At 54.5% G+C, this 12,559-nt stretch overlaps 1 protein-coding gene across 3 annotated transcripts in view; it reads right to left on the bottom strand.

Annotated features, from left to right (window-relative positions):
* The window catches only part of TTC7A (tetratricopeptide repeat domain 7A), a 117,024-nt gene that overhangs the window by 11,376 nt on the left and 93,089 nt on the right, over nucleotides 1-12,559 (bottom strand). For 2 of the 3 annotated variants that reach the window (XM_010967740.3, XM_045504874.2), the window contains 3 exons: nucleotides 11,187-11,284; nucleotides 9,495-9,629; nucleotides 1,965-2,167 (listed from right to left, as the gene is read on the bottom strand). In XM_010967740.3, the coding sequence (XP_010966042.1) occupies nucleotides 1,965-2,167; nucleotides 9,495-9,629; nucleotides 11,187-11,284 (436 nt within the window). The remainder of the gene's footprint in view (nucleotides 1-1,964; nucleotides 2,168-9,494; nucleotides 9,630-11,186; nucleotides 11,285-12,559) is intronic. The other variant, XM_045504873.2, reaches the window with a different exon arrangement.

Genomic DNA, 12,559 nt, shown 5'->3' with positions numbered 1-12,559 from the left:
TTGCCTGTCTTTGGGAAAAGAGTGCTTAGTAAATCTTCCCCAGGCCTGCAGTGTGCTATTCTTTATGCATACGTGTGGGATGCTGGCAAGAAGAGAGGGTGAGAAGGGGCTGGACTGCCCACGTTGGAGCCGACTGGCCCCTCTGGTTGCTTGTCACTTTAACAGTGGGCAGTCCTTGCTCCAATTGCATCAAATCAGCAAGGCACCCCGGGAAGAGAAAAGGGACCACTTCAGAAACAACTGTAGGGAGCCACTCTGGACAGCTATTCAGTTACCATGGAAACCCACCCTTGGAAACTGCTTCAGTTTCAAGAAAATACCTACAAACAATAAGCATAAATGAAAAACGGTACACTGCTGCTTCAAAATTGTACTCGTTATTGGATTTGGTCAGGTTTTCAGCACTGAGACGGCAGGCTCAAGTCCACGAGCATGGCAGGAAGCTGCCGTCTGCCTGGCTGCAGGCCTGAGGACAGAGCCCACATCCTCCCCACCAGCTCCCTAATCAAGTTTCTGGATGTGACCTCCCGGGAGGCATTTATCAGAGGAGCTAATATCTGAAATGCAGGAGGAAGGAGGATGAGGCTTGCAAAAACCAAACATTTGCTAAGCAGACTGGAAGGCAATGGGAGCCACGTGGAGGGGAACCTGGGCCGAGGTGTGATGCCACTGAGCGGGCTTCCTCTCCCTGACTCTGACCACTCGCTCACGTGGGCCTGAGCCAGAAATCCTTTAAGAAGTTGGGCAGTGAGAATAAGGGCTGAAAAGGGAATCTCTGTTCTGGCCTGTTTTTAATGACTTTCAGGGTTAGCAGGGACCTTGTAAAGATGACCTGGTCGAGCTCCTCTCCCACGTGATATTTACATTCTTTGGGCGACATCCTCACCAGGTGATTCCTGAGTTTGTGCCTGGACTATGCTATGAGTTCAACCATTTTTCCTGATAACTGAGTTGACGTCCAACTCTTCTTAGCTTCTACTCCTAAACAAATCAGACCCCTTTCAACAACGACAACCCTTCAGCTGTCTGAGCCATTGTCCGGATGCTTCTGTGTTCTCCATATGGCAGACATCAGTGATGCCCTCGTGACAGTTCTCCTCAAAGAGCTCCCACAGTGGGACATCTGATGTGGAACCCAGACCGCAACAGGAGAGGACTGTGTCGCTAACTGTGGGCTCCTAAATGATACCTCAAAAATCACTGTGCGAATGCAGGCCTGTACGCTTTGAGATCATTACACCTATCCTGGTATCTCCTCTCTGAAAGCAGCTAAAGAAGGCAAAGAAAAACCTGGGGTCTGCTATACCACCTGTCAGAGAGGTGTTCCCTGGACCAGAGAATGCCCACTGCACAGGGAAGTAAAACTGAGGTTCCGAGAAGGGGATGACTTGCCCATGATCACCCAGGAAGAGAATGGCAAAGCCAAGACCAGAGCACCAATATCCTGCCCCCAGCCTCCAAACCTTCCCACAGGAGAGTCATTGAGCCCTGGGCACCCAACTCCTGGGCTCCACGTCCTAGGATTAGGGGCTGCCAGCCCCTATTGGCACCCTCGGAGCCATTCTCAAAGGGTGCTCAAGTTGGGCCTGACATGACAGCCTGTTCCAGGATACCACCTGAATCCCACAAGGAGGCATGGAGCTCCTCTGAAATGGGGGAGGCAGCCCAGTGACTAGAGAGGGCCTGGAGGCCTCCCCAAAAAAGGCATTTTGGTATTTGTCTAGCGTTTCCAGGGCAAGGATCTGATGTGTAACAGTGACAACCTCTAGGGCTAGACGGCCTTACAGAAACACAGCAAAAGGTAACAGCCAATCCTCCTAGATTTTTTCGTCAACGCAGACAGTCTCTGAAGGGGAACGGTCTGCTTCTATAAGAAAGATAGTAGAGCAGGGAGGAAGCCACTCCCCCAAGACACCAGGGAACAGTGGCTGCAGGGCATTTGAGGGGGTGCGGGGCTGACTCACCAGGCTGTGCATGATGCGCACGCCATCGGGGTTCACCGTGAGCGCCTCCTTGTACAGCTGCTTGGCCTCCTCCAAGCTGCCCTTCATCTCAGCCAGCCGGCCCCGCATGTAGAGTACCGAGTGCGAGGTGGGGAAGAGGCCTGCCGCCTCCTGGATGCAGAAGCCCGCTTCCTTGAGGTGTTGCTGCTCAATGAACAGCTCGGCTGCAAGACCAGAAAGGCAGGGGAGGTGGTGGGAGAAGTCAGAGGCAGTGGCCCCCTCCCACGAACAACCTCCAGCCCCCAGAGTTCAGGAACTGGTCTTGGGTGATGGAAACCATCCCACTGAGTCATAGCCCAGGATGGGCTTGCTCTGGGGTGAGGTCTGAGAAACCAAGCGATAGTTTCAGAGCGCACGCTCTGTGTCAGGCCCTTTGCTACGTGCTCCACACAGACCATCTCAGCCAACACTCACAAAACCCCACAGAGCAAGCACTTCTATCACCCGCTTCAGAGAGGAGGAAACTGGCACAGAGAGGATAAGGAACTCGCCTAAGGCCACGGGGAGAGGCAGTGACGGAGCCAGGTTTGCACTGGGCTGTCTGACTTCAGAGCCTGGCCGTGGGGACATGGGTGGGGTGGGGGGGTCCTCCTGCGGCTAAGCATTTACTCAGGTGACTGACTTTTTTCCAGTGTCCCATCACTCCACTTGTTCACCATGTGTCTGGGGACAGCGAACTGGACACAGACGTGGTTCTCCAGGGAGGGCGGCAGACCAAACAGCTAACTCCACCCGCGTGATCAGGAAGAGGGGAGCCAGGTGATGCTGCCAGGGACAGGTGGGGGGATGAGGAGGAAGGAGGCCCAGGGGGTGCGTGCGAATGGGCAGGGTGGGGTTCACACCAAGGAGTGCTGGTAACAACTACAAAACCGCCTGCACTTACCGGAAGCATCTTCTCTCATTTATTCCACATGTGTCTGGGAGGGAAGCAGGTACCCTCATGCACCCCAGGCTAACACACCAGGCTGAGAGAGGGAGGCCCTCACCCTAGTCCTGCAGTGGAAGGGGCTCCCCAGCAGCTCCTAGCCTCTCTCCAAACCCTGGACTGTCTGCTGCATGTAGGAGAACAGGGGACGCACACGCTTTCCTCCAACAGGCAGGAAAGATTTGCCCCACAACCAGTTTGCCTTCCTCCCCTAATCAGTACAACATGCGGCAGTTTCTCCAACCCTGGGCCAGCCCACACAAACACACATTCAAACCCACGCCACACAGGTACCCACCTGCCGTAGGCACCTTCAGAAACGCGGCTCCTCGAGGGGCCATGCAGCCCACCCAGCCCTCAGCTTGGCTGCCCCTTCTGGGGCTGGTGTACCACACAGGTGGGAGGGGGCACAAAGGGCGAGCAGAGCCTGGCTGGTGACTTTGCCAAGAGCTGAGGTTCCACTAGTTCAGATTAGGTCTGGGGTAGAGCGTGGATAACAGACTTCCCAAAGGAAGCGCCCAGAAAGAGGTGGAGAACCCAGGCAGCCCATCTTGTTCCAACAAGAAGCAGGGAGGAGACCTCAGGAAGGCCCCGACTATAGCACACAGCACTGGGGTACTCGGCGCAGACATTACCTAAGGTCCACTGTGTAAGCAAAGTAGCTCACCACATTCTAAAATACTGCCGACGGCTTTCTGAGACGGGCACTCTCTACTGGAGATGAGAACCGGGGAGAATCAGAGAATTAACTGAACACAGAGGAGCCAGGCTCCCATGATAAGGTGAAAGAGAGAAAACACAGGCTCTTGTCCTCGGAGACAGCCTGAAATGGAGACTCCGAAGGCGGAAAGTTCAGGAAGGCCAGGCCAGGAGGGGTGGGCTCTGAACCCAGGGCCTTGCAAGGAAGGTGGGGTCAGGGGTTTGGCTGTCTCAGCCTGAGCTCTCTCTGCTCCGCTGTTATGCCCCCTTCTAGAGCTGCCACCTGGGGCTCCCAGCAGGCTGTCTTCATACCTGAGTGCACCATGTCCAGCTGCTGAGTACTGTGTGCCTGGCCCCCCCTGGAGAGGGAGAAAGATCAGAGGTGGGGGAGTGGAGCAGCTGAGCCATCAAACCACTGGAGGGACCCAGGGCAGTGGAATGACAAGTGCCAGCTCTGAGTGTTCCGTGCACCCAGGTGGGGGTCAGGTCAGCTGTGCTGGTGTAGTCAGGGAAGTCTTCCTGGGGGAAGTGGCATTTGAGCTGGGGCCTGAAGGCATAGAGGCACTTGGACTTGCAGAGAGAAGGGAGGTTGTGCCGACCCAGAGGGCTGGGCCCCACGGTGGCAGAACTTTCAGGGTCCTGGAGGAGAAGGCAGAAGCCGAAAGAAGGAAGTGTGTGGTGTGTGTTGGGGGTGGGGAGGCCTGTCCTGCACCAGCCCCGTGGCAGCTTCCTCCATCGCCAGGAGCTCAGCTCAGAGGCAAGGCTGTCCACTCCCCTAGACCTTGCCCCAGCAGGCCCGCCTCAGGCCTGGCCCACTGGCCCACCGGCCCACCAGGTCCTGGCACAGCTCATTAAGCTGTTTACAACTTGCTGCCCTCTCTCCCAAGCCCCATCTCTGGAGGCTGTCCCTGGTCCCTCCCTTGGGAACTTCTCAGAGTGCCTTCACGTCAATAGATTTCAATTACAGGGATCTCCAGCCCCCACCTTCCTCAGGGCCCTGGGCCCTGTCCTGGCCACACACCAGAGAACATGCCTGAAAAATAGGTAGGGCTGCTTTGCTCTGATGGACTTCATTACCAGTTAGGCAGGAAACCAGATGACACAGAACAGAGCCAGAGAAGTGAGGTCTCCCGAGGTCTCCTGGCCACCTTGCAGACAGCCCCTGGCAGGCCCAGCCTCCAGAATGGGGCCCCTAACCTGCACACAGCCTCACACATCTGGGAGGGCTGCAATGCACCCCTTCTTCCTAGCCTTAGCGTCCCTGAACAGTTGTTTTACCAAACATGGTGCTCCCCAGACAGCTGGCCTGGGCTGCAGCAGGAGCGGCGTGGCACTGTGCCCGCCCACTGCCCAACCCTCCACCTCCCAGCCCTGGCTGCCAGGGCCCGGAGGTGCCCACACCCATCCCGGACTCCCTTGGCCAGGGCTAGAGGAGCAATCACTGTTACTGGATTTTCCTTGAATTCTCATGGTCGAGTCCTCACTCCAGCAAACAGGGGCTTTGTGGCCCTCAGTGGCAGAGGCCCCCTCTGATCCCCAGTTCCTTCCCTCTCCTTCCTTTCTGATTTCCCACTTCTCTTGTCTTCTGCTCTGCTTGCTCCCGACCTCCTCTCTGGTCTCTCTCGGTTTTTCTCTTTCTTCCCTCCATCTCCACCCGCCCCCTCCATGCTTTCTCTCAGCAGGCTCCAAATGGAAAACATCTGTTCCCTGGAGCTTTGCAACAGTCTCTCTTATTATTTTTTTCTGAGGCATCCTGATCTAACCCTGCACCCAGAGCTGGCTCTATCCTTTCTGCCAACCTTGCCAATGCTGAGCCCTCTTTACAGGGAGGAGGTCCTTGATCGGCTCATCCTGGGCTGAGGAGCAAGGTGAGGGAGGGCCCAGGCCACACCAATAGCCTCTTGGGAGCCTCCCCAGGTGAGCTGTGCTTCCTAGAAGCCCTGAAACCCCAGAAAGGAGGGGGTCACCCAAGCTAAAAGGACAGAAGCCCCTCAGGACAGGAGAGGTTAGGCCTTCAAAAGAATCCATCTTGAGCCCCTAAACTTTCCCCTAAAGAAAACAGCACTTGCCCATGGAACAAACCCTCAGGACATAAGGAGGCCCAGAATAAAGAAGGAAGGGTGGAGGAGGGCGGGGGAGGAATGACAGAGGGGTGGGGTGGGGTGGGGTGGAGTGGAAGGGAGAATGACCAGGAGAGAAACACAGAGAATCCAAAGGTCTGAAGGGACTTTTTGGCTTGCTCTGAGAGCCTCCACCCCTGGGACCCAACCGGAGCACTGTTTGCTTCAGGCCACATGGGCATCAAGGCTGTAGGGGCCTGGGCTCCAAATTTCCTGTCCTGGGAGTGAGGAGGGGGTGACAGGCAGAGAGCAGGGAAGCAGGGAAAGCAGGAGCAAGGGAGGTGAGGACGTGGGAAGCAGGCACAGAAGGCCAGAGGGAGAAGGGCGGGGGGCCGGGAGAGAAGGGAGGAAGATAACGGAAGAAATGAGGAGGAATGAGGGAAATCCATTAAGTCAGAGGAGCACGTGGGACCCAGGGTCAGACATAACTTCTGCCTTGACTATAATCTTATAATAAATATGCTCCTTAAACACAACCCTGACCGCCCCCCCCCCCAGGTCCCCAGGCTGCCCAGCCTACAGCAGGGGTAGATTCTGTCTCTAGGGCCACCTAAAACGCCAGTGCCCGGCCCATGTCAATCTGCCGTTCGGGATTCACTCCAGGACCAACAGTGCAGGGGAACTCTTCCGACAGCATCTCCCTCAGCTCCCAGAGATGCGAGCTGCAGTGAGGGGGAGGGTGGGCCATCCTGCTCTTTAAAGTGCCTTTTGACACTCAGGATCCTGGAGCATCTGTGGGGCTGGGGGCCTCTCCCACTTTCACATGGACCCACTGCCAAAGAAGTAACATTTTTGAAACTCATCTCTGGAAACCCTCTGTGACCCTGCTTCTCACATCAGACTGGAATGAGAGGGAGGCTTGAAGAGGGAGGGAGGAGGACGAGGGCTGGGAGAGGACCGATACATTTCCCAACCTGAGAGTGGGTTAGTGATGGGACTTGCTGCCAAAACAGAATGGGATGCGATTTATCTTAAACTAAACCAGGGGGGGTGAGCTCATTCCAAAATGATACAGGGGGACAGTTTTCCCTTCCTGGAAATTTGCTGCAGCTGGTGGAATCATCAGGCAGGGTGGGTGGGCATGGGGAGTGCTGATGACAATACTCAGCCTGGGCCAGGCAGTGGGTGGGGGCTTAGGGAGAAGTTACTGCCTTGGTCATCTGCTCCAGGCAGACCTTCATTCAATGGTGCTCAGCACATGTGTGCTGGTGATGGTGGTCGCTAGGGGCTGGGAGAGGGCTCAAGGAGTGAGATTCTCCAGAATCCTTCCATGCTCAGAACCAAAGACCTAGGACATCTTCTGGCTTCCCTTTCTGGCTGTGGCAACTGTTCACCAGTCGATCCCTCCTTCCTTTTGTAATGACAGATACCCTAACTTTTAACAGGGCATATGGACACCCAGAATAATGACATTTCCCAGAGTCCTTTGCAGCTGGGTGTGGTCATGTGACTAAGTTCTGGCCAATGAATCATGAGGGGAAGTGACATATGCAAATTCCAGGACATGTCCTTCTAGGGAGGGGGTGTCCCCTTCTCCCACTCTTCCCAGCTATGCCTTGGAATGTGAGTGTGGTGGAGGGCCACCTTGGATCACAAGGACAAGAGTGACACCCCAGTGAGAGCAGAGCCAGCAAAACAGAAGGAACCTGGGTCTCCAGACCAGGAGAGCAGTGCCTTCATCCCAGCCAAGGCTGCCATCTCTGAATTATTACAGGAGAAAAAAGAAGTATTTACCTTTAGAAGCCATTGCTATTTTGGATTAGTCACCCCCCGCCAAACCTGTCTCCTAATGCCACATTGCCCAGCCCTTCCCTGGCACCATGTTCCAAGCATTCGGATTTGTTCTCAGAGTTCTGTGTGGGCTAAACATCCAGGATAATGTCCAGAGAAGAGAGGTTAATGTGCAAATTATTGAAGGGCGTGTTTATACTGAAATTCCCAAGTCTAATTATGGGCTTCAGGAAGGCCTTTAACCTTACGTGGAGTCACCAGAACATACTAGCATCCCCAGCATCCAGCAGCATCTCTGAGAAAGCAAGCAGCCTTGTGAAACACAGAAACCCTGTCATCTGCTGAGAGCAGTAAACACGGCAAATCATTAAAACGAAAGGTCTTGGGAGCTCCAGAGTAGGCAACATACAATTCCAAAACCAATCACTCACACTGATCCATTCCCTGAAGCTGGCCAAGCCCCCCGGTGTGGGGGCAGCATCCCAGGCCTGGGGGGGGGGCCAGTGTGCCCACTGAGAGCTGTTCCAGCTGCATGTCTTGGAAGGAGACAGAAGCATCTTTGCCTAAGAGGAGGCCTTGTTTGTTATCCCTCTGGATTTTTCAACATTCCTCTTCCTACCTCAGAAGCAACAAGCTGACCGTGAAACACAGCCCCCACACATCCTAGCCTCCTAAGGGAGCCTGATATGCTAACTGGGGCAGTGTCTGCATTATTAACATGCTTCCCAGTCTAGTCTTTCTGTGGATCCTGGTCCAATTTTTTTCCCCCTAGATTTAGAACCTGTGGAGGGGAGAGTGGGGGCGTACTGCATACTAATGTGTCCATATGTGAAATCCATGCAGCAGGGAACCTTTAGATTCTCAGTCACAAGCAATTCTAACTCCGACTTGAAAAATCCATAGGTCTCAGGAATGGAATATCTATCTCAGTCTCTTCTCCATCTCCTCTTGGGGGTTCTTGGCACCACCCACTTGGTGGAGAGGGGGCAGAGAGGAGGGTAATCAGAAAAAAGGTGAGGAGCAAGGGGGCATGTTGGCCTGGAGCATTTTTAGGATTTCCCTTATCCTATCATCTTTCTCTTTCTCCCGCTGCTGCTGCCATTTTATCTCATTCAGGCACATCTCTGCCTTGATTCTCTCTTTTCACTCTGATCTGGCTCTCACACCACCACTGGATTAAACTTTTCCATCACTTCCGGGGGTCACTCCTCAGCATCCCTTAGCCGAGCACCGAGGACCCTCACTGCAGTTGGTACCCCTCTGCCTTTGCTGTCACTGTCACCACCACTGCAGTGGGTAGGACAGAAGCCCAGCACCACTGGCCAAGTACCTGCTAAGTGCTGACTGCTTGATATGCACTAGCTCATTTAGATCAGGACAGGCAGGAAGTGAGCTGTGTGACTGTAAAGCTGCCTGCCTCCCTGACACTAACATGCTCAAACTCCACCGTGGCAATGGTGCCGATTAGCCATCAAGAGAGATTGTTACCTGAATGGCGACCCATTATTACCAGCCCTCTGCTTTCAATGAACTCGACCACCAGACCTCACTTTCTTGGGGACCAGCACATTGCTTCTTCTCTTGCTATCCCATGGGCTCTTGGGATTTGAGTCCTATAACTACTTCTACTCAGGAGAAGGTAGGCAAGGAAGAAGGATGCAGCCTGTTTCTGAGACTAAGACTATGTCTGTGCAACCTTCCCTCAAGTCCCCTTACACTTGTATTTGCCATGAGAGAACCTTTCCCAGGGAGGCAGGCACTATCACCATTTAGTGGAAAGGAAACCCGCCAAATGACAGATTCAGTGATTTGCTCCAGCCAAGCAAAGAAGAAATAGCTGGAATTAGAGCTCCTGCCTGGTTCCTGATTCCCAGGCCTTTCCATGAGTACTGCAGCCTGTGTGATCTTTCCCAGGGGTCCCCCCAGCCCCACACTCCTTTCCACAAGACAGGACACAGCTCCAAAAACCTGGTGGCATGCAGGCAGGTGGGTGTCACGGGGGCTGGGGACACTCACCAGCCTGGAGCCAGATCTGTTCCAGCGTGGTCCATAGCTGCATGGGGCCCTGCTTCAGGACCGAGCTGGGCACGGTCAGCTCTGACATGGCTTCCTCCAACCGGGACGCTGCGATGGACGATGCCCGCCGAGAGCCTGCAGAGCAAGTTGGGAGGGGCTGAGCTGCAGAGCTGGAAGCAGCCACCCCATACCCATGCTTTCTGGGAGAGGAGCTTTCTGAAGGGCAATCAGGCTGTGAGTCCACTTCTGGGAGTCAATCACTAAGGAAAAAACCTTGAATGTTGGCAACGGTGGGCATTCTATCACTGCCTGTGATACTGAAAACAGAAATGACCTGAATGTCCACCAACTGGGACTGATTAAAAATAAGAGAGTGTAATCATTTAAGACTATGCAGTCATTAAAATAATAACGTATAAATAGGGGTATCGATGCAGAAAGATGCTGACATTGTACAGTTCAGTGGAAAAAAACAGATTGCAAAAGGGTATGATCACATTTTTATAAAAAAGAAAATATGAGCATGCTTCTGAAAGTCTGAAGGCCATTTATCTGGGTGGTGAAATGATGGACGGCTTTTCCTTTCTTCCTCTTCTGTGGTTACTGTCTGTTTTCACAAGTGTACGTTACTTCTTTATAGGAAGGTCCCATCTGAGGTTGGGCTGAGAAGGATCTTTAGGGAGCAGCTCAGGCCAGATCCTGTGCCCCCTGGAGAATTTCTCCTCATGGCAGTTGAGTGACATGGGTCCCTGTTCAGGATATATAAGCCGTTGACATTTACAATCCACATGCAGGTGAAATGCGAGCACTTCTCTCTCTGAGGCAGTAATGGCTCCAATAAACTCAGGAGACCTCGGGGCAAAACACAGATGATTTCAGTTTATAAAGTGAGCGTATGTGGAGTCCTGATAACTCCGTCCGGTTTCTTCCCTCTCTAACTGCAAGGACGCTTCGCCCTCCGTCACCATTGCCTCCTCGGAGTTAGCAGCTCCATGTCCAGCCTGGCGCTCCTCAGACATGCCTCTCAAGGCAGGTGCTGGGCCGGGCTTTGGAAAGCAGCTCCATCACTTGACAACGAAGGCGCAACTTGGATCGCAGCCACCGAAATGGAAAAGATGAGCAATGCTTCCAAACACAACTCCCTCCTGCTTCCACTCCTGTGACTAATTCTCCTGCTTTGTTTCTGAGGAAGGTATCCCCTTTAATCAGGTCCTGGGTTAAAACACGTAAGTTTGCAGATCTGGAACTTGTTTTGAATTTCACAAGACATGGATGTTAGGATGAGTTTTTCCAGGAAACAACAGTCACCTTCCGGCTTAGAGCTGTAAATATAAGCTCAGCCCATTCCTTTCCACTTGATCTACTAAGGACATTATCATAGCAGACCTTGGCCTTGAGCTTTTAGCCTAAGGGGAAATGGTTTCTGGGCTCCACAGCCATCTGTCCACCCCCATCTCTGCATTCTCTTCACCCCCTACACAGGGGGTGGGGTCCCTCCCTTGCCTCCTCCAGCTGCCCACTTCCTGCCCCAGGGCCAGCAGCTGTCCCGCCAAGATCAGCCCTAAAGATGCCTAAGGCCTGTGCTAAACAGGCCCTTGGACAGCAGCCGGCCAGAGGTAGGGTGGGTTTGGTCGGGTGAGGGGAGGGCACCGTGGGCTCACACGGATGACTGCCCACAAGGTACATTCTTACTGGAGTCTGCGTCGTGTGCATCGGGCAGGGTCAAGTGCATGCCACTCTGCTTCTTCAGTGTGAGGCCATCGCCGAGGCTGCCATCCTTTTCCAGGCCCCTGGAAGACAAGGGAGGGCCAAGGCCTGGTGAGGAGGAGGGCTGGCAGGGAGAATGAGGAATGAGGGAGCCTTACATCAGGCAGGCTCTAGGGCTGAGCCTGAGTTCCAGCTCAAGATCAGAGCCAAAGCCGGGACCACTAGGAAGGAGGGAGAGAAGCAGAGCAGCAGGACAGATCAGAGCTCAGGCCTGGGATTCAAGAACCGGGCTTGCCCCAGAGGCTAAACTGGCATGATGTTACTCCCCCCTCCCTTACAAACACACACATCCTGCTTTGTGCCTGGGGGCCATCAGTCTCCCCGCAGGTCCCTACACTGTCACATTTGTTTCCAAAGCTACACGCTTACTCATGCTGTTGCCACCAAGAATGTTCTCACTGTTTTTCTCAGTCCGCCCCAAACCCCAATCCTTTAGAATCCAGTCCGAGGGCTCTTTATCCATCTAGAGGCCTTGTGTAGCTCCCCTGCCCTCATGCTGCCTTCCCTCCCTGCTCTCCGTCAGTGTGGACCCTGCATCATGTACAGCGAAGATGAAAAACTCTCTCCTATTTCCTCCTCCGAAGTGGGTGAGGCCAGAAGCTGCCCCAGGCCAGAGGGAGGCCTCTCCTAGCTTTCTCTGCCCTGTCAGTGTCTAGCAGAGAGCTGGGCACACAGTAGGCACTGTGGACTGGCTTCCAAGGAAAGCCTGGTTTTGCAGACCAGCCTCCCCCTCCAGCCCAACGCCAAGGGAAGGAAGCCCAGGTGCCACTCCTGCCTCAGGCTCCCCTACCCTGGGCTGGCCCTGGAGGAGCCAGAGGGGAGGACCCTGGGGTGGCAGATAAACAAGCACTGCGATCCTAACACCACCTCCCAACTCCCCAGGTCCCTGCAGCTCCCACACGGCTAGGGAGGCTCCTGTTTTGCCAAGAGTGGGACGTGAGGGAGCCGCCAGCTGAGGGAGGCAGCACAGCTGGGGCACATACAGCCCCCAGGCAGCCCCTGCCCACTGCCAGGAGGAACCGCAGCCCTGAACCTGCTGACTGGGGAAGCTTAGTGGACTGAGGCAGAAAGGGCAGGAGAGGAGGAGGCAGGCCCAGCCAAGGGCCAAAAGCCTCCTCCCTTCAGGGGAGCATGAAGACAATGGCCCCACAAAGAATGCCAGGGCTGGGGTATCCCTGCCATCCTAACTCCGGTTCAACCGGACCTGGGCCTGTGGGTGCCCAGCCATCTTCATGGACATGAGAGGAAACCACCCACAAAAACACAGTGGGTCAGGGCTGGTTCCCTTCCTCTCTCAC

Source organism: Camelus bactrianus, chromosome 15 (genome assembly GCF_048773025.1).
Source record: "Camelus bactrianus isolate YW-2024 breed Bactrian camel chromosome 15, ASM4877302v1, whole genome shotgun sequence".
NCBI lineage: Eukaryota > Metazoa > Chordata > Mammalia > Artiodactyla > Camelidae > Camelus > Camelus bactrianus.
Note: the sequence above shows the minus strand (reverse complement) of the source record. Positions and strands in the feature narration are given on the sequence as shown.